This window comes from Martes martes (assembly GCF_963455335.1).
Source record: "Martes martes genome assembly, chromosome: 8".
Lineage (NCBI taxonomy): Eukaryota > Metazoa > Chordata > Mammalia > Carnivora > Mustelidae > Martes > Martes martes.
This window is the reverse complement of record NC_137895.1, coordinates 122,076,085-122,104,080: the sequence shown is the minus strand read 5'-3', so window position 1 is coordinate 122,104,080 and position 27,996 is coordinate 122,076,085. Positions and strand designations below refer to the sequence as shown.

Below are 27,996 nucleotides of genomic sequence, written 5' to 3'. Positions count from 1 at the left end.
TATAATTAAATTCAGAACTCTAAAGTGAAAAATTATAATTTCTGAGCACTCAGTGTAACATCTGTACTCATCCCTGACTGTGAATGTGCTTGTTTTTTTCAACAGCTGATAAATCTACAGGATATATGTGCTATATATGTGTTACACTGTTCTCTAAGAAAAATAGTATTAAGTTAGCATCTTCTGCTAAGTTGTATTCATTTCTTATGTGCTTGCTTACCTGAAAAGGTAGAGTAGATTCTCCAGCCTTCACAAGGAGATTGATTTTTGCTTGTGTCCACTGAGATTTGGAAATTCCAATGAGATCACCTTGCTTTTGCAAATCCCCATCCAGGGATGTTCTTGTAAAAACCGAGAGATGTGAATGCCGGGACAAATGATACCAAAATCGCACCTGTTGGAAATGTTTTTGAATGACATGAATATTCCATTTACCGGTCCCCAACAGCTTTTCTATAATTAAAAATACCACAAATCATTCTGCTGTTAAATATAATCTCAAGTCTCCTTTCCTCCAAATACGCAAGCCAGAATATGCTAAGTATGTCTTCTGCCTGCCTTTGCATTCTCCCCTTAAAGAAAAGGCTCAAGGCGGCTCTACTGACTGGTATTTTTAACACATGCCATCAAGAGGTCTAAAGAAATGGGACGTCAGCACTGAGGACACGTATTTGTCCACACCATCACAGGTGGTACCACTCTGCTTCCACATTAGTTTCTATGGTCCTTCCTTCTAATGGAAGGGCCTTCCTCTCTTGCTTATAAATCTGGGGAGTTACATATTCTTAGAGTACAAAAATCAGGTCTTACTTATACACTCTCTTTGATGTCTCAAACACCAACCCCCCCCCCAAAAAATCATATTTTCCTGAAAAATTATTTTCTCAGGTAAACAAAAACTGTACTGAGTACTTTTCATTAATTCCTTCTCTTGGGGACACTATCAAAGAACTTGGGAGCTCATATAAAACTGTTGGTTCATAATTTAAGTAAGAAAACAACCTTGGGGGGGGGGCGTGATCATTTCACCTCCTAGTCATTATCAGGGATGACAATCTAAGTGTTTGAGCACTTAACTAGATGTAGTAAAAAAGAAAAAAAAAGGTAAAGAATTATTTTAAGTGCTGACAGCAATAGCTAAAGCATGAAATTCAGGAGTCTCATTTATTCAAGCAATATTTACTGAGCATTTACTAAGTATCAGATACTGTGTGAGGCAGGGATTCATTCCCTCAATGGCTGGATGATTCACTCTATAAAATATGTCCACAAAATCTCCTTAAAAACAAGTTCAGACACAGCAATTCTTTTTCTTCTCATGATGTCTTTGAAAAGTGCAGCATTAGGACTCTCTAAGAAAACACAACATTCAGAGATGAGGCCTCTCAGAAGTAAAATCTTTTTCTTGGGATTCAAAGTGACTCCTTTTCACTTGCACTGTATTTTAGATTCTTGGGGTTTTTTTCCTTCACTACTATGGTTTTGTTACATGGACAGATATTAGTGCATCTACAGTCTCCCCCATTTATTTTATGCTTGGTACCAATTTCGGTGGAAATTCAAGTCAAAAAAACTTTTTTTTTTTTTTTTTTTTTTTTTTTAAAGAACTGCACAGCATAGGAAACAGTCAACAAAACAAAGAGGCAATCCACGGAATGGGAGAAGACATTCGCGAATGACACTACAGACGAAAAAGGGCTGATATCCAAGATCTATAAAGAACTTCTCAAACTCAATACCCAGAAAACAGATAACCATGTCAAAAAATGGATGGAAGACATGAACAGACACTTCTCCAATGAAGACATACAAATGGCTAGCAGACACATGAAAAAATGTTCATCATCATTAGCCATCAGGGAGATTCAAGTCAAAACCACATTGAGATACCATCTCACAACAGTTAGAATGGCAAAGATTAACAAGGCAGGAAACAGCAAATGTTGGGACAGGATGTGGAGAAAGGGGAACCCTCTTACATTTTGGCGGGAATGTATGTTGGTGCAGCCACTTTGGAAAACAGTATGGAGGTTCCTCAAAAAAATCAAGCAGAGAAAGTCAATTATCATATGGTTTCACTTATTTGTGGAACATAAGGAATAACAAGGAAGACATTAGGAGAAGGAAAGGAAAAGTGAATTGGGGGAAATCGGAGGGGGAGACGAACCATGAGAGATTGTGGACTCTGAGAAACAAACTGAGGGTGAGCCTTGTGGTGGGTATTAAGGAGGGCAGGTATTGCATGGAGCACTGGGTATTGTACATAAACAATGAATCTTGAAACACTGCATCAAAAACTAAGGACATATTTTATGGTGACTAATGTAATACAATCAATCAATAACACAATTAATTAATTAATAGATTTGAGAGAGAGTGTGAGCAGGAGGTGGGGCAGAGAGAAAGGGAGAGGATCTCAAGTAGACTCCCCACTGAGCATGGAGCCCAACAAAGGGCTCGATTTCATGACCCTGAGATCATGACCCGAGCCAGAATCAAGAGTCAGACACTTAACTGGCTGAGCCACCCAGGCACCCGTGAAGTCAAATAATTTTTTAGATGCACTTTTAAAATGTTGTCTAGCTTAAAAGAGGAAACATCTTCTGTTCCAATATGGCACACATTATTTTAGTCTATCTATTTAACTGTCACCACTTCATCAAAAAAATTATGTCCACTTCATTTTAGACTTTACTAACATGCTCCCCTAAACTCTGATAAGCAAGACAGGTAATTGAGGAATGAAAAGTCAAATGGAAGCATTTGATTAGATCCTATGGGAAGGGATTATTTAGGTTCCTCAACCAGAATTAAATGTTAGATCCCTGCTAGAGTTTCAGCACGTTCCAAGCTTGTAAATATGCAAACCAGAGCTTTAACCTTAGTAGTACAAGAGATACACAAGCCCCATCAGACTATCAAGCTGTCAAACTGTCATTCAGTACATCACCAGTGTTAATGTATTTTAATAGTGTATTAAGAGTAAATACCAATGGGATCCATATTAAATAGGCTCAGAGCTTAAGATTTATATTTAATTTACTGTGTTAGCAGAGTTGGCATCGTAGACCATTAAGAACTCTTCAGCTTAGCTGTTTCCAAATTTAATACTGGTAAGGGTGAACTCACTGAACAAAGTCACTAACACAGCTGTGGTTTCACAGAGACTCTTGTCAAGTGTTGCAACCTCTGCAGCTCTCAATCTGCTGCACGCCAGAGAACGTGAAGCCAGGAACCCAAGCACATGAGGTGTGTCATGAATTCCTCAGAGTCTATTAAAGCAGTTTGTGTTTAATAGGTTTTCAGTTAATAGGTGTTTTTTAAAAAAGAAGAAAGGAGCGATGAGCGGGACTATTAGCACCAGCACTGATAGTGAACACCTGTAAACTCTCCCAGAGAGCATGAAGGAAGCTGCTCCGTGTCAGAAAAGGTACAAAGTGTTAGGTGTCTCTAGGGACTCCAGAGTTTTGGGGGGGAGAATGAAATGAAAAGGGAACAATTAACTATAATGTGTATAGTGGCAAAGGTATGATAATCGTGTGGCTATTTACATGTAAATTAATTAAAATGAAACCAAATGAAAAATCCAGTTCCTCAATTATACTCATTACACATTAAGCGCTCAAAAGCTATATGCAGTTAGTGGCTACCATATTGGACACAGCAGAGAAAAACTTCCATTATCACAGAAAATTCTATTACACAGAACTATAAAACAGGTGTGTTCAAATTACACCAACCATTTAAATTGTATTTACCACTTACCAGTCAAAAGGAAATTATTTTTGTGATTCATGCCTGATTCATTAAAAAGTAGCCAGATCAATGTTAATATTAAAGGCTTGGTGTTATTTCTTTTGGTTTTTCACTAAAACACATTTTATACAGACACTGAATTATTGTATCAAAACAATGTTGTGTGGTTAAAAAAGCTTCCCACAAAGCAGTTACTTTAATTGCAAATTGGAGAGAAAAAGAAAATGAAGATTAGACTATTCTATTAGTCTAAATTGTATTTTCTGACACCATTATTATTATTATTATTTTTAAACATCCAATCAGGGCTCCTGGATGGCTCAGTCAGTTAAGTGTCTGCCTTCAGCTCAGCTCATGATCCCAGGGTCCTGGGATCAAGCCCTGCATCAGGCTCCTTGCTCAGCAGGGAGTCTGCTTCTACATCTCCTTCTCACTCTCCCTCTGAGCTCTCCCTTTCTCTCTCAAATAAATAAAATCTTTAAAAAATAAAAATAAAAAATAAAATACCCAATAATTCATTTTTATTACAGAAGGAAAGGACAGCTTTTCAGGTGATATACTAATAGTTCTGAGTATAGGTGAGTAGTCTGGAAAGCGTGATGGCCCTTGTCACACCACTTGCCCTTCTGTTCCTACACCGCCCCGTGACATAGCCCAGAGGAGCGAGAGCCCAGGTCTACAAAGGAGTAATTAGGCTGATACTTAACTCTGTGAATGACCTTCCAGGGCATTATTTACAAGTTAAAAATAATTTCTTCCTATTTGTTTCATTCGATGTTGGTCTGTGTCCAGCTGCAACTCTAATTCTTCAAAGGTTCTGTATCTTTCCTCAACTTTCCTACAGTCCTTTTTTCAACTGCTCCCCTATCTCAGAACTGCTTGGCCAGATCTTCAAGCTCTTTCTCAGCTGTATTCCAAATGCTCAGCTACTTCTGCTTTTTCTGCCTCACAAAGGACTCTGTCTAGTATGTGCAACACCTGTTTTATCTTCAAGACATAGAAAAAATATTTTAAAAAAAGAGAGAGAGAAAAGATGATATATATGTAGCTCCTCAAAATTCAGCTGGGACTAAGTCCATGTTGAGTGGGGATCATTCATCACACACACCCTCCACATTACCATAGTGATTTCTCTAATCCTAGTCATAATTATGTGTTTGCCTGTCTACTCTTCATCTGAATAAGCTTAATTAGAAGTTTCAAATCTTCAGTAAAATATGTTATTTCCATTTAAATGATTAGCCTCCATGTGTTTTGCTCAAGCGCAGGTGGAGAGGGTACCGGCTCACCCTTTCCCCCATACACTGTTGCTTCCCCTAGAATCCATGCCCTACTTTAACGTCTAGGCTTGGATTAAACAAAACAATCAGGGGACAAAGTGTGACTGCACCACTGCAAGCCCCACTCCATCATTTTCATTTTTCTTTTCTTTTTTTTTTTTTTTTAACTAAATTTCTCATTGACATGAGTTCACTTGGGGAACATTAAAAGACATGGCCTTTCAAAATTCGTTGAGAGAATTGTTGTAAGTGGATTATTATTGTTATCCTGTACCCACTCTCTCAGAGCACTTTAACCCTGAACTGCTGTCAGAATCCCTAAAATCGACATTTCATTAGGACAAACACGTACTTCAGTTGTCCCTATTGTATTCTCAGCACTGCGGGCTGTGATCAGCACAGAGCAGGTAAGCAGTATGTGTGTGCCAAATGAGAGCAGGAATGTTTACACTGTTATCACTGTATGCACTTAGGAGAGAATTCTCATAAGAATTATTTTTGCTTTGTTTTGTTGTTTTTACTGCCTTAGATCTAAACCAAATGATGATTCATCCATGTCTACTGGTTGCTGGAAAACTTAGTTCAAATGTGTAGCCTGGCTCTAACAAGTTTTATTTGGGGAACCAACCCATCTCTTGCTTCATCTACCTTTTCCCTGATAACCTCATTCACTTTTTTAAAAATTTTATGATTTTTTTAAAAATTAAAGAATATTAAAACAAGTGCGAAGCAAATTGGGGAAATGTTTTTAAAGTAGATAAGTATGCAAACCAGCTTCGAAAACAGGAGCTTTGTGATATCAATCTTCCTGTCTTTCATTGTGAAGCCCTAAGAGTAATTTTATATAGTAACTCAAATAGGAGAACTCAGAAAGTATTAATAGCTACCATAAATCTCCTTCATATTTGATATTTCCTAGTTAATTCAAAACAGTAACAGTATTTCAACACAAATAAGAAATAGAAGCTTCTGGCTCCCATGTGTTCTGTTTGTCCTATCTCCTGGCTCTTCCGTGGAAAAATGCCAAGTTTCCGACAGTGACTGAAGGGACTTTTGAAGTCTTTAAATTAAAGTCTGCATCTTAAGCAAGGAGTGAGTGTAGGAAAGTTTGCGTGTGTTGATGCCATGTGCTGGCTATACACAAGGCACAAGATAATTCAACCAAAATGACTCTACTAGCCTGTTAGAAAAGGAGACTCAAAAGAAACCTTCCTGGTTTTAAAGTCCTTTCAAAAAGAGGTTCTGAAATGCATTAGCTTCATATGATTATGTAGGGAAAAATGTAATTTCATAAAATGAAGACTTTAATCATATCAAAGCACCCAACTTCAGTATGTCCCTACCTAACTTCACCATTTTATAATGACTAACATCTGCTATTCCATGAATGTAACAATTATCAATACGTTCCAATTAGGAAGATCGGCTGGATTTCTGATTACTCAAGAAGAATTTGGTTTGTTTGCTTATTCCATAACTTTTATGAAAGAAAGTATCACACAGTACTACAGACTTGTAAAAAAGTAATACTATATTCTTAGAATACCCCTTTGGGAAAGACATTAAGCTATGTGTATCTCAGACTACAGACAACCTTCTCTAGCTGTCTAGTTCCACTTCCTAGACCAAAAAGTATTAGAAAGTAACCCAAATATCCATCCTTCTAACTCAAAAGTACTAACATTCAAGCAGATACAGACAAAGGGAAAAAAAAAAAAACAAACCTCTTCTTGCAGTCTGGAATGGCTCCCTGAAACACTCTTACTTTTCTAAAAAGCAAGACAAACCACTAACTCAGCATTCGAGGCCCTGGGAGATTGAGTACTGGTTCTGAGAAATAAATCAGCAAGTGTCCAAACTGTCCATGGCTTTCACTGAGGCCCCACAAGCGCTAAACTCCTAAGTGACAATAGAGAAAAATGCTACCAGCACACATCAATGGAAAATATGGATAATCTTTAAAAAGAAAAAATGTATATGATTTCTCATTGAATCTCGGGAATTTCAAATAAGCTCTTAATGTTTGCTTTCAGACTTCTGCAGAGCAAGTAGAATTAATACATTTTATTGTTTAGTATCCAATGCCTTATGTATGTAACAACGGTGATCCCATCTCTTTGGTGTATGACCTTGAATTAAGGCTAAGTAAGCTTGTAAAGTACTTTTACAGAGCAAGTAAATGCCTCAGGAGTTCTCAAAAAAAAAAAAAAATCTGTATGTATCACACGGGATTTAATTGAAACAAAGCAAATGTGAGCAAGTGTAGAGTGCATGTGGGCAAAGTGGAAGTGGAGTCCAGGCAGTTATTTTACATGTAATCCCCACAGAGAAATGGGCAGGAAATAACAAGGGAAAAAAATGAGAGAGAGGACAATCCATTAAGAGATCTGAGCACTCCCATTCAGATTTATATCAAGCTGAACACATAATTAGATTTATTCCTCTGAACAATATGTAATTTGTCAGCAGGAATGCCTGAATAAACTGCTGTACCCCCACATTTACAGAAGATGAATTTGGTGTGCAGCAGTATCGATCTGCACGGTCTTCTGATAACTAAAAAAATTAAATAAACTGCAATCCTGAGGGCCTGGAGGCTTGCTGGAATGCTCAAAAGGATAGAAAACAAGGCAAGCTGAACAGAAACATCTAAGTGTAGGTGTTAGTTCTACGGAAAATAAAGGAATTCTGTTTAGTGAACACCTACTATGTGCCAGATACTTTGTCAGATAATCCTGACAGCCACGTGAAAAAGGGTACTCTAATATCACACTTCCAGCGTGGACACGGAGTCTCGAAGAGAGTATAGAGTCGGTGGCAGAACTGAGATCAAACCAGGTCTGTCGGACTCCGAAGTCCTTCTCTGCCTTCTTCTCTCTCGTGCTGTTGAAGTGGACTGAGCACGTATCGCCTGCTCTATGTTTACTCAGCCCACAAAGACTAACTGAAGAAATAAAATTTCGGAAAATGTCATTATTTTTTCTGCACAAAGTTCCTTCTCTTTATTTGCCCTTTCATCTTCCTTTCACCAAGCGCTTGTTTGGCTTATTTTATTTTACTCAATTAACACTGTTGGCCAAAACAATCAGCAGCTTTGGGAACATGTATCCACAGCTTTGGATTACTGGAAGGACTATCCAGAAAGAATACAGAATGACAGAAATATTCTTTAATAGGCCCCACAAAAGAACCGTTTAAGTTATAGGCTGCAAATGGTCTTTTGGAAGGACATGACATTTCATGTTGATAGTCTGTATAAATCTCTCAGTTCATCATGAAAGTGGCAGTAAAACATAGCAGGCATTTACTGGCCCAAGTAACCCACACCTAACAGTTTACAATCACAGAATGGCCGATGGAAGTTCCAGTAACTGGTTACCTGACATGGGGTAGAGGCAGTGAGGGCTTTTGTAAGAACAGGACTTCCAAGCTTGGCCACTCCTGGAGATTGATGGGATCGGAAATAAATGAATGAGCCTACAAAATAAATAAATAAATAAAATTGTAAAAGTCACATGGATACAAATTCTGTTACACATTTAGCAGTCCTTTGCTCTAACATCTTATCCTTGCAGACAATCAACTGCCAATCACATCAAGAAAATTACATGTTTTACTTATTTACCATTTAGTTCTGTAAATGACCAAGTTTTTTCATATGGATAACATTAAATATCTAAAATAAAACCCAATTGATAAAAACAAGCTCTTGATCTAAATCTCCTAAACAAACATGTTTATTGTCCTAACTTGGGTCATAAATAGAATCTGTAATCAAATTAAACGAAGCTTCTAAGCTTACAATTAAATAGTCAACACGCCCTTACGAAATTCTCACGAGAGCATTATTTTTAAGTTTCTTCACAAAGGACTGAAAGATGTGAGCCTGTGGAATGAGCTGGGTTTCTCCTGGGGCTTACATGTTTGACATTGTTGTCTGTGCTAGTGGGGATGAAAGCTTAATTAAAGATCTAATCTGAGCATTAACAAAATAACTGCTTTTAGATTTTAACTCCGAGGATGCGCTCATGGCAAACATACAGGGGGATAACATCTCTTAGCAGCTCAAAAGATCACACATTCTGAACTGCTGTCAGGGGTGGCTTCCTCGAATACTGAAAATTCACAAGGAAGGCTATGCAGAACAATGTCAAGGTCTGATCCCGCCCTTTGATAATCATGAGTGATGAGCAACTTGGAAAGCAGACAATTTTGACTGAAAAATACCATTTTCAGAAGGTGATTTTCCTAGATACTGGTCAATGCTGAATACACGGAAAGGATTTCAGAATTAAACTGTATTATTTTAAAGCTACCGCCATGGGTTTAACCAAACAACCAAGGTTGCAAATCAGCAGTATCATCGCTGAATGAGAAAAACAGAACCAGTTTATATGGATTTTTTTTTTTTTTTAAATATGGAGCTTGAACTCATAACCCTGAGACCAAGAGTCACATGCTCTACTGACTGGAGCCAGCCAAGCTCCTCTAAATGGGCTTTAACATCCCAAAACCAACAGGGAAGAATAAAAGCTATTATTCCCTAACTTCAAACCAAGAGTGACAGAAACTATATAAGCTCATTAAATTCTGTTTCACCTATAAAAGAATAGCATAGGAAAAGAGGATTTTGAAAAAAATTGTTTCAGCTTAAAAATTCTTAGGTTCAACTAAAATTCAATTGAATACTTTTAAAAGACTAATCAAAATTCTACAAATTAACAAATATTCAAGGATCCTAGTGCCCTGGTCATTTAAAAACAATATATACAATTTCAAACAAGCAGTCAATAAAGGATGGGACATATAAACTAAAACTCCCAATTCTAAAAGAAGCAAAGGTTTGAATAAATTGGGTATACCACAAAAATGACTACAAAAGTGATTTTAAAAAATCTACTGGACACATACAGCAATACAGTTGAGTTTTATTTATTTTTTAAGGAATACTTGTAACATTATTAAAGGGATCTTGAGTCTTAAAGAATATGAAGAACTCCTTGACTCGGATATCTCCCTGCCAGATATCTCTAACTCGTAAGTTACGGAAATAGGAAAATAAAAAATAAACTGCAATGTCACTCATGATCATAGATACAAAATTCTAATTAAAAAGTTATCAATTATATTTGAAATCCTTATCAAAAAAATTGTATGTCCTGACCAAACTGAGCTTTCCATGAATGGAAGCTGAGTTTAATTTAGCTGCTCTATCAACACAGTCAATCAGATCAACAAATTAAAGGGTAGAGTCAGACTCGAATCAACAAATATTGAGAAGACTGTGGAAAAAATAGCCATTGCCAATTAAAAAAACTTAAGAAAATATTAAAAGTAAATAATTAAATGTGGACTAATGATCAACCCCAAAGCAGATACCCTAAATGGCAAACAACAAAGCTACTTTAATTAAAATGAGAAACTAGAGATTTCTATCATTATTAATCACAGATAATATTAATTACCTTAGACTAACATTATCTTATAGGCCTAGTGAATGTGAGTCAAGAAAAAATATACTTAGCAAATATAAAAGAAAATAGAAATACAGTTCTGTTTTGCCAATAATATTACCATAAAAGTAGAAACCCCCAAGGCTTCTATTTTTAAATAATGATAAGTATTAATAAGAAAATTTGGTAAGGTAAATGGAAACAAAGAAATGTGATTAAGTTATTTTTTTAACTTAAGCAATAAGACCCTAGATACAGAAATGGTTAGAGATATCCTCTTCACAATTACATTAATACAAAATATGTAGGAGTAAAATAGAAAGAGATAACATGTTTTTAGATGAAAAGATATTGTAAAAATATTAATTTAGTGAAAATTTATTTGAAAGCTAAGTAAAATCCCAAGAGAACTTTAATAGTTATAGAAAACAATACAGACTTAATATTTATAAGTTCAGGGTAAGGAGAATCTGAACTCTGAGCCTAGACCCAAGGACTTCTAGAAAAATGTCTCTGGATTTACCTTCTTATAAGTTTCCTGTGCAGAATGTACTTAGTTAATAGAACTATGGAATTATAATATATCAAGGAGATGGTTCCTGGTAATCTGAGTTGTTCATATTGCAAAACTCCATACACCCCAGAGGGGCTAACACAGTATCAGAATTTATGACTAACACAGTATAAGAATTTAAGAAAGAGGGGGTCAGCTTCCATGTATTAAACCGTCCATAAGCCTCAACCTCATCACTTATGAAGCATGCACCTGCTTTTAATGCAATGGTCTAGAAGGGACTCCTTACATGATGTGAAAACACCAGAGAACAGACTTTATAATGAATACAGATAATCATAAGCCAGTATCATACAGAATAAAAATACCATAAATATCATAAAACAGTTATTATATAGAATAAAAAATCATGTATACAATAGCCAAAACCAACCACATGAGATCTGGCTCATGAATGCGAAGGTGGTTTAATATTTGAAAAATTCCCCTTATGAACAAACAAAAAATATGATGATCATATGATTATCATGATACTAAAAAAATCTGACAAATTTTAACAAAGACTCATATACATACACACACAAAGAAAACCACATTATGAATAGAAGGGAATATCTTTACCTAATAAAGCAAACAATCAGCAAATATAGCACTTAAGGTTGAATTATTGACAATTTTCTTCTGAAATAAGAACAAGAGAAGTATACCAGCTATCACCAGCTATATTCAACATTTTTCCAGAGTTACTAGCCAGTATAATGAAACAAAGAAAATAGAAGGCTAAAGATTTAGAAATAAGGAAATAAAATTGTCATTACTGAAGAGAAAATAATTGGGAACCTAGAAAATTGTGTGTGTGCGCGTGCATGTGTGTGTGTGTGTGCACTTGCTATAATAAATAAAATCAGCAAGGTCACTGGATACAAAGTCAATATTTAAAAATATAATTGCATTTCTACATACCAGTAACACCCAAAAGTATTTAAAATATAACTTAAAATAGGGGCACCTGGGTGGCTCAGTGGATTAAGCCTCTGCCTTCGGCTCAAGTCATGATCCCAGAGTCCTGGCATTGAGCCCCACATCGGGCTCTCTGCTCAGCAGGGAGCCTGCTTCCCCTTCTCTCTCTGCCTGCCTCTCTGCCTACTTGTGATCTCTCTCTGTGTCAAATAAATAAGATCTTAAAAAATAAATAAATAAATAAAAATAAATTTAAAAATAAAATATAACTTAAAATAGTGGCAAACATAAAAAAAACTAAAAAATTTGCAAAATATTTTTAAATCTATACACTAAAAGCTTCAGAATATTAGAGAACTTAAAGATGATTTAAGTAAACTGAGAAATTAGAAACATTTCAAAAGATCACTTTTCAATAAAGTACAAATAAAGGTTACAAGTAAGCAATCATTTTATACCCACAGATTAGAAGAATTTAAGAGAATATAATGCCTTTGCTGACAAATGGGGGGGAAAAGCACTCTTATTTTCCTAATGGAATTTTAAGTATTAAGATTTAGGGGGAACATACATCTTTCTGTAAAAATATAGTTGTCTCACTCATAGTTATTTATTGCATAGAACTGAAAGCATCCTATATAAGAAAATGTGTAAAAGAATGGATTTTGCAGCATTGTCATGATATTGCCATGATATTTTGGCACACCCGGATGAAAGAAATGAAGCAAACTAACAAAAAATTAGGCTTCTTCTACTTCTTGGCAAGGTTGTGATCAGGGACAAGATTTAGTCTTCCTGAACTAGTAAACACACACACATACACACTATGCATTAGACAGTGGTTTATGTAGGACAATGAGAATATAAGATCATTGGATAATGATCTCTAAGAGAGGGAAAAAAAAATGCACTAAGGCATACAACTTCCCCAGTTTACTGCCTACAGAGTTTCTAGCTGCCACATAAGAAGGCAGTGGTCTCTTCAAACTGAAAAGATAGAGTTGCTACTTGGGGCTCCTCGAGTTCATAAGGTGGCATTCCCAGAGGACAGCGCTGCAAAGGCAGAGTTCCAGAGATCTGCAGAGTCTTCGCCTCCCATAAGTCTCCACCTGAGTACTGACCAGTGCATGGACCTGAGGAAACGCCCTGAGACTGGACCCTAACCTTCTGAAAGGGGCCACTTCCTGATCAGAGGTCACAGTGGGCAGAAATAGTAGGCTCTTGCACTCATCACCAGAATGAAAAAATCAATTATACAAAGGGACTGTACAGAGCATGCAAGTCAAATGAAAACTTAAGTCCAAACAAAAACCTGTATGCTAATTTTACAGAATATCTGTAATCACCAACATTTACAAAGAGCCCAAATACCCTTCAACTGAGCAGAGATCACAAACTATGCTTTGTCCATGCAATGGAATACTACTCAGCAGTTAAAAAAAAATAGGAACTACCACTGCAATCAACAACATGCTGAATCTCAGATCCATTCAGCTAACTGAAAGAGGAAAGACTCCAAAGGCTACATACTGTAGGATCCTATTTATAGGACATTGTGGAAAAGGCAAAACTATAGGGATAGAAATCAGATCAGTGGATACCGGTAGCTGGAAATGAGAAGGGTACTGACTACAAAGCGGTACAGAATCAGGGGGAGAATCAGGCGGAGAATGAGTTTTCTGATGGTTACAGAATTATATATGTTTGTTCAAACTCAGTGAACTGTACACCAAAAAGGTTGAATTTTATTGCATTTAAATTATACTTTAACAGACGGGCAGCCACCTCGGAAACCTGGCTGGGTTGCCATGGATGGCAGGGTCCCTGATACCGGAGGCAGACAGCACCACTGTTGTAAGGCCCCTCCCATAATAAACCCTTGCGAGTGGCCATACTGCTAATAAATATGTATGTTTGCCCATACATGTGTATATATACACGTGTGCCTATATACATGTATGTGTGTGTATATATGTATGTATGAATATATATTTAACAGAAAAAATAAAATTCAAAATGACTATAATTGATGACTTGGAGGAATTGCCATGAGCTATCTCCAGTAAAGTAAGAAAGATACAGTAGTTACAATAGGATCTCATTTTTTGGTAAAATAAATCATCATCAGAATACTTATAATTTTCAATGTGTACATAACCATTACGTACACATATGTGTACATGAGCATAGATAAGAATGGATAAACATTAGTTGTCTGTGTGGAGGTTTCATAAGGTAACAACTAGGAACTGGAAAATAAAAACCAAGCAAAGAAGGGAGGTAGGAAAATCAAGGTTTTACCGCGAAAAGAAAAGCTACATAATGTCAAGCCATTCATCTTTTATGTAAAATTACACATGGGAATGTGCATATATGAGGAAAAATACTGAAAATTAAACAGTTTTCTAAAGCACTGTAATCCACAAACACAAAGGTCTAAGAACATAATAGGCTGTAGGTAAGCGTACGATCTTAGATGTGGGAACCGGGAGGCTGGGCCTGCTGCCTTCTCCCAGAAACTTCCGCTTCACTTCTCCTAGGTCTTCCTGGTATTTTTCCTCCTCCTCATTTGTGATGTAAGACCACTAGCAATCATCTTAAAGTCAGAATGACAATCACAGGTAAAGAAGGACAGACTTAATGGCAGAGGGACTCCTTGATGTGCCCTTTCTAGAGAGAATTGCTGCAATCTCTTTGCTGCTCTCACTTTCAATTATAACAGCTGCCTCCAGTTCTATCGGTTTATTGTTATCTGTGAGCATTGTTTAGATCACAGAAAAAGAAAAACGGTTCCTTCAATATTTAACGAAAGAGAACTTTTAGAATCTCTTTTTGGCATAAATCATAATTAAGTGGTAATTACACGATGTCTGAAGATTACTAATAAATGTTTTCTTATTATCACAGCCCTGGTGGTATCCCTACTTTTCTTACTAGAACAAACAGACAACAGATAGTCACATTTACTGGGCTTTTACCACATTAAAATCCTTAACAGGTATTACTTCATTTCATCCTCATAATAATTTTACGTGAAAGATATTTTGATTTTACCTATTTTCTAGCTGAAAAAAAATGAGGCACAAAGGCATTTAACAAATTTGTGCAGTGTCAACAACATCCTGACTTACCCCTGGGCAAACAGGGATCTCTGCCACCCTGCTCTCAAAGAGGTCACCCCAAGGCCACCCCACGCACCGTGTGAGCAGCTTATGAGTAGAAAAGCACCATTTAGTACATGGCAGAGCTCCACGCCTCCTGAAACAACAAGCCCTTCTCCCCCAGAGCCAGACCGAACACACCAACAGGCGAGCCCCCAATAAGATGGCCAGAGGCCTCAGTGTGTCTCACCCTTCCCGAATAGCTCTTAAAGCTTCCTACCTACAGCCTCTATCTACCCTCCACCCCTAGCCAGGCCAACTTCCAGCCTCTCAACCACCACGGAGCTTCCTTTAAAGGGTAATCAACAGGCCATTCAGTGTTACAGAAAAGTGTTGCATCTCAGCCTTTTAGAATAAAACTAACGGGTCACGTGCTTTCATAGACAGAAAGGTTACCATGGGCCTCCAGAGAGATTTCAAATTCCTAAGCACTCCATAATCCCCCTCTTTCCTTGGCTGCTTCATCTTCTCTATACTCTGCCCAGACATACACATCACTCAGCTGGAACCACCTACATCTCTCCCATCCTCTTCCAGGATATTCCGTCAGTTAGAACACCTCCCTTGACACCTCTCCTTACTTCAGCCTTTCTGGCAACTCTCCCTTCAGTGCTCAGTTCTGGAGTCACCTCCTCCAGGAAGGCCTCTTGATTCCACTGAGTCACCCTCCATCTCGTATAAAACATTTATTATATCTTAGTGCAAATCCTCACTTATTGGCTCCAGTCACTAGACTTCAGACCACCCCAGAGGCAGAGAGCATGGCTTCCATCTGTGTACCCCAGGTGTAGTACAGGATATGTACTCAGTCAATGGTTTTAGAACAGAAAAAGAAACATTATGTGAGCTTGAAGAAAATGGGCTATTAACTTATAGCTCCAATCATTAGTCCTGTTTCAAACTTTAATCCTCCAGAATCTTAAAGAAAAAAATAAGGTTCACTGGCATGAAAAGAAAAATTAGGACCTTACTCCACTGTCAAATAAGCTGGGTTTATAGTTTTAGACAACAAATGGATGGCTAGAGTCTCCCTCCCATCCCCTAACATGCTCCCCCACCAACTCCAGTTTCCAGTGGCTATAATTTAAAACACGGTCAACACTGTTAGTTCTGGCATACCTCTTCGGAAATCTCAAAGGAGAAATAAATAATGTCCAAGGGGGTTATATGAGCTTAAAGAGGATCGACAGTGCAGTTGTGTTTTTATCAAGTTAATACGATATTCATGTACCTAGGCAATGTCATGGACACAAACAAGGGAAAGTAGAACAAAACCCTTTTGTTTTCCTTGGAGATTCACAAACCCGGATTGAAATGCTATGTGTCATTTGACTGCTGTATTTGAAGAGTAATGGACAAATTGTAATGTTGGTTAAAAATACATGAGAAAGAAGATTGTTACAAAGAAGACTTAAGAGTGATTAAACTGCATTCAAGCATTTGTCGATTTATTTTATAGATAGCACTAAACCTCTGTTCTCTTTTCCAGAAAGATTAAACTATTTTTTTCTGTTTTGCAAAAACTGGATCGCTCTACAAAGAAAGCAAGCCTATTGTACATGAGTTCTGGCAACTAAAGAAAATTATCAGAAGACTTCCCCTCTCACCATGCCTTCAGCCCCACCTTGTAAAAAATGAGACCTCAAAAATGTTGGTTATTAAAACAGTACTATTTTCAGGAAACTCAACTCAAATTATTATGTTGATCAGGAGAGTTTCAAGCGAGACAAACCAGAGCTCCACATATGTAGCCCATAGCTAGAAATGAAAACACAAAGGATCATCATTCTGCAACATGACAGAAAGGCAAACAATTTTTTTTAAAAGGAAAATATCCTACCATGACTTGTGTTTGCTGTATGATCACCACTGGGAAGGTGGCTCTCCCCACTGGTCAATCCTTTCATGATTTCCCATTGCGAATCTTCTGTGAGAAATGGCTCCCAACCGCAGAAACCAGATTCAAAGTCACACGTGAGGGGATTTGCTGTTTCACATGGAAAACAGGTGAGGAGAAATTAAGCAAGAAATTTAATTCCTGAAACACTGAATTCACATTAGCCAATCAACCTTGGAGGGCAGAACAATCATCCCACTCTGTAACAAATGTCTTCTGATTCCCAAAAGGGTTTTATTTTTTCCAGCTGCAAAGTTTTCCATGTGTTGTGTGAGGCATCGTCCTTCTATATTCTTCTAACTACGAGTGTGGGATTCTTCATCCTGGCTGGCCAACTCTGCTGTACTTAGCCATGCCCAGTGAAACTAGAGCTCTTCAGGGACTAACCGACGCATTGGCCAAGACCAACAGGATTCACCTGCTCAGTTCGTAGGTAGTTTTAAAAAGATCCATTTGAAAGAGGGGAATTGATTCTGGACACCTGAAGAGTTTGAGGTTGGCATCTTGGTATTCATTCTGATATGCTATTTTAACAGTTTCCCAAAAATAAATAAATAAATAAATAAATAAAATGACTAGTCACTTTGGAAATGCAGGTAAATTAGAACATTTTGAACTTTGCTTTTTTTCCCTCTTAAAACACAACTAAGAAGTTGGGAAATACTTAAGTGTCTAAATTGATCACAAAAAACCATAAGAGACTTAACGTCACAAAACAAACTGAGGGTTGCTGGGGGGAGGGAGGTAGGGAGAGAGGGGTGGGGTTATGGACATCAGGGAAGGTATGTGCTATGGTGAGTGCTGTGAAGTGTGTAAACCTGGCGATTCACAGACCTGTACCCCTGGGGCTAATAATACATTATATGTTAATAAAAAAAAATTTTAAAGGAAAAAAATAAAAAAATAAATTGATCACAAAAGAAACCAGTAAGGAAGTTCCTCAAGAAATTAAAAATTGAACTACCCTATGATCTAGCAATTGCTATGAGGTATTTATCCAAGGGATATGAAATTCTCATTTGAAGGGATACATGTACCTTGATGTTCATAGCAGCATTATCAACAATAGCCAAACTACAGAGAGAGCCCAAATGTCTATCGACTGATGAATGGAAAAAGAAGGTACGGTATATATGATGGAATATTACTCAGCCATAAAAAAGAATGAAATTTTGCCATTTGCAACAACGTGGATAGAGCTAGACAGTATAACGCTAAGCAAGTAAGTCCATCAGAGAAAGACAAGTACTGTATGATTTCACTCATATGTAGAATTTAAGAAACAAAACAGATTAATATATGGGAGGCAAACCAGGAAACAGACTTAACTACAAAGAACAAACAGGGTTATGGGGGCAGGGTGTTAAACAGGTGATGGAGATTAAGGCGTGCACTTCTGATGAGCACTGGGTGTTGTATGTAACTGAAGAAGCACTAAATTCTATACCTGAAACCAATTTAACACTGAACGGAATTTATATAAAAACTTGAAAAAAAATGAAATAACTTAAAAAAAAATAACAAGTTCTAGATTAAGTCAGTGTCTGGGGTTAGTTAGCTTCACAGAATCCTTACCAGCTTTGCCACCCAATTTGCGAGAAAAAAGGAGCAAGACTGGGCCGTAAACTAAAAATTCTAACAACAGGATTTGTGCTTTTGAGACATCAGTTTTTATGTGCTTAAATTCCCTTTGGCTAAAATAAGAATCAGAGTATCAGGCTATCTTAGATAACAGCTTGGGGAATAAATTAATGTAACATAAAAATTTATTTCTACATATTCCTTTCCATGCATAAGCTTTTTATCATACTGGGTGAAGGGAGAGGAAATAACTCTTGGTCAGAATACACCCAAAGTTTTAACAAACCTGAAGTTTTAGCAAGCTCCCTAGGATCAGAATGCTATTATCTTTTGTAATAAGAACAACAGACATGTTACCAGAAGCTCCCAGTACGTGTCAGGTTTTTTGGCTATATTACCATTAGTCCTTTCAAATCCCAGCACCGGGGGCGCCTGGGTGGCTCAGCGGGTTAAAGCCTCTGCCTTCGGCTCAGGTCATGGTCCCAGGGTCCTGGGATCGAGCCCCGCATCGGGCTCTCTGCTCAGCGGGGAGCCTGCTTCCTCCTCTCTCTCTCTGCCTGCCTCTCTTCCTACTTGTGATCTCTCTCTCTGTGTCAAATAAATAAATAAAATCTTAAAAAAAATTAAAAAAAAAAAATCCCAGCACCGTAAGGGTAATCATCCCCTGAAGAGAAAAGCTGCTCTAGGCAACTTGGCTGTGGTAAATTTAGTAAATGGAACATCTAGGCTTTGGAATGTCCGACACCAAAGCTTACATACTATGATGCTTCCCTAAACCAGAGATTCTGTCACCGTAAAACTGCTCCTAATCATTATTTTCAATTTCAAATAATATGACCAAAGCCAAGCATCTAAGGGGCTCAGTCATATAAGCGTCCAACTCTTGATTTTGGCTCAGGTCATGACCTCTGAGTCATGAGATCGAGCCCCATGTCAGGCTCAGAGTCTGCTTGAGATTCTCTCTCCCCCTCTCTCCTCTGTACCTCCTCCAACTCGCTCACTCTATAAATAATAAATATTTTAAAAATTAATAATATGACCAAATTTACCCGTATACTGCAAAAGCTCACTATATCTTAATAATCAAAGGATCTGGGGCACCTGGGTGGCTCAGTGGGTCAAAGCCTCTGCCTTCGGCTCAGGTCATGATCCTAGGGTCCTGGGATCAAGCCCCACATCGGGCTCTCTGCTCGGCAGGGAGCCTGCTTCCCCCTCTCTCTCTCTGTCTGCCTCTCTGCCTACTTGTGATCTCTGTCCGTCAAATAAATAAATTTAAAAAAAATCAAAGGATCTTCAGATTTCTACAAACAGGGATGCCTGGTTTCATGACCAGATAGTTCATCACCAACATGTCAACTTTTAAAACACTGAAGTGCACTATGCAGTAACACCACCACTTAAATTTTCTCTACATGGGAACATTTAGATCTCAGAGTTCTGCTGATTTAGACAGTCATACAATGGATACGTTATTTTTCCTTTACAAGCAAATACTGTAGTCTCACTTAAACGGATTTCCCCCCAAATAAACATGAGTTAAGTACAGTATAATAAGGAAAAGATGTTGTGTATCACCTAATGGTGAATCAATATGCAAGGAAATGCCACTCACCCGTACACCTAACTGAAAATCGACTGCTTCTGGATGTGTTCTTCTTCACTCAGCTCTGCCTACAGGGTTCACAGGATACTACTGACACTCCTCAAAGAAGAGTCTCTTCTGTTTTTTGACATACACTTAAGCACCAATGACGAGCTGTGACAGTCTCCCCAGGCATCCGGAAAATGCTCTGGTCTAGTTCCTTGGTTCTCTATGAACCTTGCCACTTGTTAAGTGACCTCAGAATTCTTCTCAGTCAGTTGGTAGAGTCCAGAGATACACAAGACTCAAAGTACATATCTGACCACGGAAATTTGCTTCAAGGTTCCAAATCCTTGGTTTTGGACTTGGTCGGGGACCCTACCACCTACTCCCGAGGGTACCCTAATCTTTCCCTGGAAAACACTTTCCTGGAATAGAAAATCTTCTATGGGTAGGATAACCACACATCTGGGTTGCCACAATTTATGCCTGCTGTCCTAGCATAATAATGAATGCCTTCCCCCACCCCCTCAAGTGTCCCTGTTTAGCTAATAAATTCAATATTGTCCTGTTGCGGGCTATAAATTACATATTAGGGCACCTGGGTGGGTCAGTCAGTTAAGCCTCTCTTGGCTTCAGCTCTGGTTGTGACCTAAGGGTTGTGGGATCCAGCCCTGTGTGGGACTCTGCGATTAGCGTAAGTCTACTTGAGATGCTCTCTCTCTCAAACAGATAAATAAGTCTTTTTAAAAAATTATGTATTAATACACAAAGGAAATAAATCTGTGCAAATAACAATCTTATTCACTGCAGGTGACCAATGAAGGAACAAGTAACCACCTTATTCCCCAAATAGGCAATGGTACAAAATGGCAGTAAGACTAGTAAGGGTGGATGGAAAGTACGATGTGACCCAAGCATCACCAAATCCTTCCACGGCTTCACAACTGCTCCTAGGTCACTGAACTGCAAAGATACAAAGATGTCAAGACAAAATAATTGTGGATTGTATAAATGCTGAAATGTGGCTTTAGGAGAAAAGTTGCTCTCTTCCATAGCTGATGTTTCACCAGGTAAAATGTCAACCACTGCACTTTCTGCAAAACATGAAACACCCTGTCCTTTGAAAAATGAAAATTAGTCTTTAAAATTCATCACCCTAAAAATATGTGAAAGCAAAATCGGGCAGTCATCTCTATAAAAATCTTGGTGAATGGCTCAGCTGTTTTTACCAATGACATTTACCCCCAATATACTTCAAAGGACATTTTTTAAAGCTAAGTATTCTAGAACTTAACTGTGCTATAAAACATATATCAAATTTCAGTCACCAAAGTTTAGGTTCTTACATTAAAATTTCTCTACATAATTCAATAAGTTTAAGGTGTAGTTATAAATATCTGAAGAAAACCGGGAGAACCAAACACATCCTGGACACCAATAAACACTGTTAATACCATTTATGATAAATGCTAAATATTTATAAAGTCTAAAAAAACATCTATTCATATTATAGGTAGAATGTATTCACTACAGTGAATTATTTGGTTGCTTTTATTTTAACTTTCTGTGATTGTAGAACACACTTCACTATTTTTTTCTTTAAAGACTATTTATTTATTTGACAGAGAGAGAGATCACAAGTAGCTAGAGAGGCAGGCAGAGAGAGAGGAGGAAGCAGGCCCCCTGCCAAGCAGAGAGCCTGATGCGGGGCTCGATCCCAGGACCCTGAGATCATGACCTGAGCCGAAGGCAGAGGTTCAACCCACTGAGCCACCCAGGCGCCCCCACACTTCACTATTTCTAATCAGAGCATGAGAAATGTCACTGTTCATAATTTGAGTGAAATTTTGATGAGTTCATCAGAGCAATATTTTAAAATTATGACAAAGCCTTCTCTTGCATATTTAACCACTGCAGCATACTGGCAGAAGAAAAAAAAAATTCACTGTGACAGCTGAGAAAAATTTTTCTGGATCATGAAAATTAAAATATTTATGAATCCTCTAGTTCAGAAATAAATCAATTTCCTATTAGAAAAATATATGGGAATAAATGGGGAATGTTCCATTCAATAAGCATCTACTAGATATTAAAATGATATTATATAAACATTTGTTAATACTTATTGAGAACCCACAAGGATCTTTTCTCCCATGTATCCTTCCCTTGTGTACAGGAAATTTTTAGCATATTTTTTTTTTCAAAATATAAAAGACATTCAGAGACAGTATCACAGTAAGCATTAAATGTACTTCCCTGAATTCTTGGTTTAAGCTTCTTTCACGTTATTGTACCAACTTCTCCTTTATTTTTTCCCACCTTCTCCTGTGAAGTGTCACCATTTGCACAGCATTTTATTTTTTTTAATCTTTAAAAAAGATTTTATTTAGAGAGAGAGAGCACAAGCAGGGGAAATGAGAGAGGAAAAAAGAGAGAATCTCAAGCAGACTCCACACTGAGCATTGAGCCTGATCAGGGGTTCGATCCCAACCACCGAGATCATGACCTGAGCTGAAATCAAGAGTCAGATGCTCAACTGACTGAGCCACGCATGTGCCTCTATATTAGCATTTTAAAAGCTTAAAAAAAAAAAAAACCCCAACAATTAAAAGAACTTCTCCTTCAGAATTTCCCACACCTTTCTGATTTGAACACAGATCTGTCCATCCTTCCATCTTTTCTGGAACATACATACAGTCCTTTCGCATGTCATAATTGAAATATACATATATATACTTTTAAAATTTTGTGGAAAAATATAGATGGCATAAAATTAACATTTTTCACTATTTTAAGTGTACCGTTCAGCAGCGTTCAGTACATTCACACTGTTGTACATCCATCACCATCCCCCACCTCCAGAACTTCATCTTTCCAAAGTCAAACTCCATACTCATTAAACACCAACTCCCGTCTTTCCCTCTGCCTATCCCCTAGTAACCCCCATTCTGCTTTCTGTCTCTATGAATTTGACTCCTCCGTGCACCTTATATAAGTAGAATTATACAATATTTATCCTTTTGTGACTTGTTTCATTTAACATAATGTCTAACATTCATCTATATTGTGGCACCTGTCTGAAAATTAGGTACATTTCATATGTAAATTATTCAGCTAGCCAATGTATACCCTTAGATATGTTTGGGACAAGGTATATTTTAATTATTAGAAATATGTAAAGATACATTGCAATGAAATGCCTCTATTTTATACAGGAGCATATTAATAACTGTTGAACACTTATCACTTGGAATTAGGCAGTATTTGTCCTGTGGCTGCTTTATTTCACTTAGCATAATGACTCCATTTACATGACCTATCTAAAATACTCAAACTCCTGAAATCAGAGAATAGAACTGTGGTTACCAGGCGCTGGGGGGTACAGGGAAATGGTGAGTTGCTGTTCAATGGGTATGAAGTTTCAGCCATGCAAGATGAATTAATTCAGAATTTCACACAGCCTATTGTCAACAATACCGTATTGTGCATTTTTTCAATTGTTTTGCAATACTTTTATTGAAGGCTTTGTTGAAAATATGACCTTTCATAAATTATTTTCCAAAAAGGCAGAAAAGGGGCATAAAAAAAAAAAAACTCACTTGTCCGTTCACTAGCACACGTTCAGCAGGACCGTTTTTCACACTCATTTAAATGATATATTTGAAGCTGAAAGTGCGGTCACAGATGTTTGAAACTCCCACACAAATCTCAATGACAGGGACTTCTAGGGTCGGAGGGGCGAAGTTTTCCTGACCAGGAGCATCTAGTCTGTTTACGACTTTGACAGGTGATATCTTCCACTCGGAAAGAGTTATTAAGACCTGACAAGTTCGGCAAAACTGCTTGAACCGCCCTGCACACACCACACCTGGGCACCGTGCCATCGGATGCCGCAGCCCTTGCACGATAAACACCGTACGAACTGGAAGCGCGGGTGCGCTGCTCCCGGCTGGGGTCTCGGTGGCGCCCACCTCTCCCGCGGGGGGCCGGCTCCCTGCGTCACCGCGATCCTCGGTCCTCCCACCCACCTCGTCTGCGAGCACCCCGGCGCGCACCGCGGGGGCCGCCCCGCCTCCCCGCACCCCCCGGCCCGCGTTCGCTAGCCCGGGCCTCGCCCCCTTTCCTGGGGGTGGTCCGGTGGCAGAAGGCCACAAGCGAGCGCACGGCGACCGCGCGGGAAGCGCCCGGGCCCCGGGCCGCCGCTCTGGAAGCGGGCTGAGCTGCCGGAATGCGGAGCCGCGGCCGCCCGCCCTAGCCGCGAACGCCGGGCCGGAGCCGCGAACGCCGCCCGAAGTCGCGAACGCCGCCAGAAGTCGCGGGCCGTGCACAGCAGCCTGCGCCGCCCCAGCGAACACGACAGCCACACCTCGCGGCGCGGGGTCACGGGCAGAACCCGGTAACCGCCGCGGGGACCGCGCGGAGCACTCACCTGCGGCTGGCCGGCCGTGAGCGGCGCCCGCCCGCTGGTAACCGTCCAAGTACTCCGCGGCCCCCAGGTGCGGGGAGGCCCGCGAAGACCACGAGGCCACGGAAGAGGAAGCGGGAGGGAGTCCCCGCCCAGGTGCGGCCGGCTGCCTAGCCCGGGCGGCCAGGGGGGCGGGCAGGGGAGGGTGCTGGGGACGGCGGGGGGGCAGAGGGGCAGAGGTACAGGTAAGTGCAAGGGGCGCACGCTGAGCTACACGTAACCATCTGGCATCTCTCCCCACCTGTGCGGCCACACGTGGTGCCCCACCAAGTTCACGGGGTGAATCTCAACGTTAAGTGGCCTTTCTCCAAAAAGAAAGGACATAGAAAACTTCTGGAGGTGAAGGATAAAGATCAGATGTCTGCGTATTCCAAACTCAGATTGTATACATTAATTATATGTATTGTTGTATGTCAATTATGCCTCAAAGCTTTTCAAAAATTTATCGTTTGATGGTGTAGTGATGCTCTTAGGAATTAGTTACAGGAGTTTTAGCTTCTGTTAAAGATCTGCCAGCTGGTTAGCCTTAAGTCCACCTTTTTTTTTTTTTTTTTTTTTTAAGATTTTGTTTAGGGACTCCTAGGTGGCTCAGTCCTTAAGCGTCTGCCTTCGGGTCAAGTCGTGATCCTACCATCCTAGGATGGAGCCCCGCATCTGGCTCCCAGCTTGGCCGGAAGCTTGATTTCCCTCTTCCATTCCCCCTGCTCGTGTTCCTGCTCTCGCTCTCTCTCGCTGTCAGGTAAATAAATAAAATATTTGAAAAAAGAAAAAAAGTATATTTATTCGACACAGAGAAAAAACGCACAAGCATAGGGGAGGGGCTGAGGGAGGAGCAAGCAAGGAGCCCCATGTGGGGCTGATCCCAGGACTCTGGGATCATGACCCTAACTTAAGGCAGACAATCCGCTGAGCTACACAGGCGCCCTGCCTTAAGTCTACTTTATACATGCCATCTGTTTTCCTCTCAGCGGTCTCTTCATTTCTGAAGGTTATTTGGCACAGTGGTACTCAAACTTTAATATGCAGAGGAACCACCTGAGACATTGTTAATAGGCAACTTTTGGTTCGGTAAGATTGTGATGTAGCCTGAGGTTCTGTAATTCAAAAGAGCTCCCAGATGATGCTAATGCTACTAGTCCACAACGTATAGTAGCAAAACTCTAGCAAGACTCCTTTTCACTTCCAATTAACTGCCTCGGAAAAGGCATGGGGCTAAAGACTGTCAACTACTTTTATTAAAAGTATCTAAAATTAAGAGGCACTTGGTAATAAAAAAAATACCTGAGTGAGTATGCCTTTTGGGACAAGCACGCTGACAACAATACCAACTAGCAACATCCGTCAGTTAATATTACTGAGTCTCCAGTAAGTATTCCTGGTGCTATTCAAACTGCATGTATGAGCTACACTGTCTTAGAGATCCATCCTAAAGCAGGATAAGGAGGAGGTATAAAAGCATGTTTCATTCGCTTCACGAACTGGGGAATTCTGTTTATAAGAAGAGTTTGCATTACAAATTCAATTTGTAAAATACAAACCTAAAAGTATGTGTAGAATCAGGGGGCCTGAGTAGCTTAGTTGAGTTACTGAGGTCATGAACTCAGGGTGGGGAAATCAGTTCTGCCCTTGGCTCCCCACTCAGCACTGAGTCTGCTTGAGATTCCCTTTACCCGCCCCCCCTACTCTTGAACACATGTGTGCGCTCTCTCTCTCTCTCTCAAATAAATAAATAAATGAAATATATTTTTTAAAGTATTGTAGAATGTTTCAAAGTGGTTTTGAATTTTAAAGGGAAGTTTCTCCTATTTAGTAATAATATACATGAGCATGTGTATGTATGCACAAATGTATTAAATATCCTAATGCAGAAAATAATGTAGTATCAATTCAAATAATTCCATTCTATAAATAATTTCCTTAAACATGATTGTACAAATATTGACATGAAATACTCATGTTGGCATCAAAATATATAGATAAATATGCATCAAAATACATAAATATTTTATAATATGCGATATGGCTACATTTTCATATCATAACCACTATATGAAGTTGATTTCAAGCAAGCATGCCAGATTTTCTTTGTTCAAATGAAGTTACATAATTTTGAAAATTAAACACACTAACACTATTTGTTGATAACCATGGACATCTATCCTTCATTCAAAAAAAAGCAAATAGCAGAATGATGTCAAGATACACTCCACTGGAAAAATCCTAAATATGTAACCAATGAAACTTCAACAGAGGAAGAGAAATGGGAAAATATGTTCAAAATCAAATGCTGAAGTATCTACTAATACTCCAGGTGGAATTTGATTAAGAAAACCAATTAAAAGGAGAGCATAAAGAACCCTTCAGGGGGAAGGGGGAGGAAAAAAGTGTCAGTATGTACAAGTGGAAAGAGGAAATACTTTCAGTTAAAGTGAGAATGCAAACCATTAGAAAGGTGAATCTCTCCAAAGAAATGGACCAAATTGTGAGAAATCTTAAAGCATAGAAAAGAAACTGACACTCATAATGGAGATAGTGAATTGCCCTCACATGTTTTTTGAGTGAAAAAAGACAGCACCCAAAACTTCCATGGAGATCATATTGAGAAGCAGATTGTTTTGTTTACAACTAGTGTTAAAACTAGGTGTCTGAGGAATTAATGATGCTGTTTACCAACAGGCAGAGGAGTCCTCCCTGGCTTTCCCAACGCCTCTTTCCTGTATCCCTTTCTATTGCTCTTAATAAAATCCCTCCCCATCAACAGAAGCTTTTTGTACAAAGAACTTCTCATTAAAAAGGTGACACATTTATCTTGTTGCAATATTTTTCTCCTGTTCAACAAAACACATCACTAAAATAAAACAGTGCAGCAAAATAAATGTCAAATTTTTAATAATTAAGAAAACCCACTTGTTTGTGATATGGGATTTGGATTCATTTAGTTAGAATCCATCATTTCCAAAGAGACACAAGTATCTTAGTTGCTAAGTTACCTCAGATGAGAACCATCATGTGGGCTGTAAATTAAATTATATTTCCTTTCAAATACAACTAGGTTTGAATAATAATGGGATTTCTTGTCATCACTCCTATCAAATACTCTCCATAAAAGTCCTAAAAGGCAGCTGTTGGACCTAAATTTTACCCAGTCATGAATCCAACCATGGCTGACATGATTTCTATAGTCATCATGGCTGCCTAGAAGGCAGTGACAGCCCTTCCTCTTCAACCCCTCCCCACAGACTTCTACATAAGAAGTCAGAATGGAAGATGCTCTGTACTTAATAAAGGTCAGCAATCCATAATATATGTCTCCCAAGGGAAAAGTATAAAGAGGTTCCCTCTCC

The 27,996-nt window shown here is 38.7% G+C and overlaps 1 protein-coding gene across 1 annotated transcript in view; it reads right to left on the bottom strand.

Moving 5' to 3' along the window:
* Window positions 1-27,996, bottom strand: part of MALRD1 (MAM and LDL receptor class A domain containing 1) — a gene marked incomplete at its 5' end in the record, with an annotated part of 744,051 nt that overhangs the window by 637,199 nt on the left and 78,856 nt on the right. Inside the window, 3 exons of the mRNA XM_080810106.1 lie at window positions 221-394; window positions 8,416-8,513; window positions 16,965-17,111. Of these exons, the coding sequence (XP_080666232.1) occupies window positions 221-394; window positions 8,416-8,513; window positions 16,965-17,111 (419 nt within the window). The remainder of the gene's footprint in view (window positions 1-220; window positions 395-8,415; window positions 8,514-16,964; window positions 17,112-27,996) is intronic.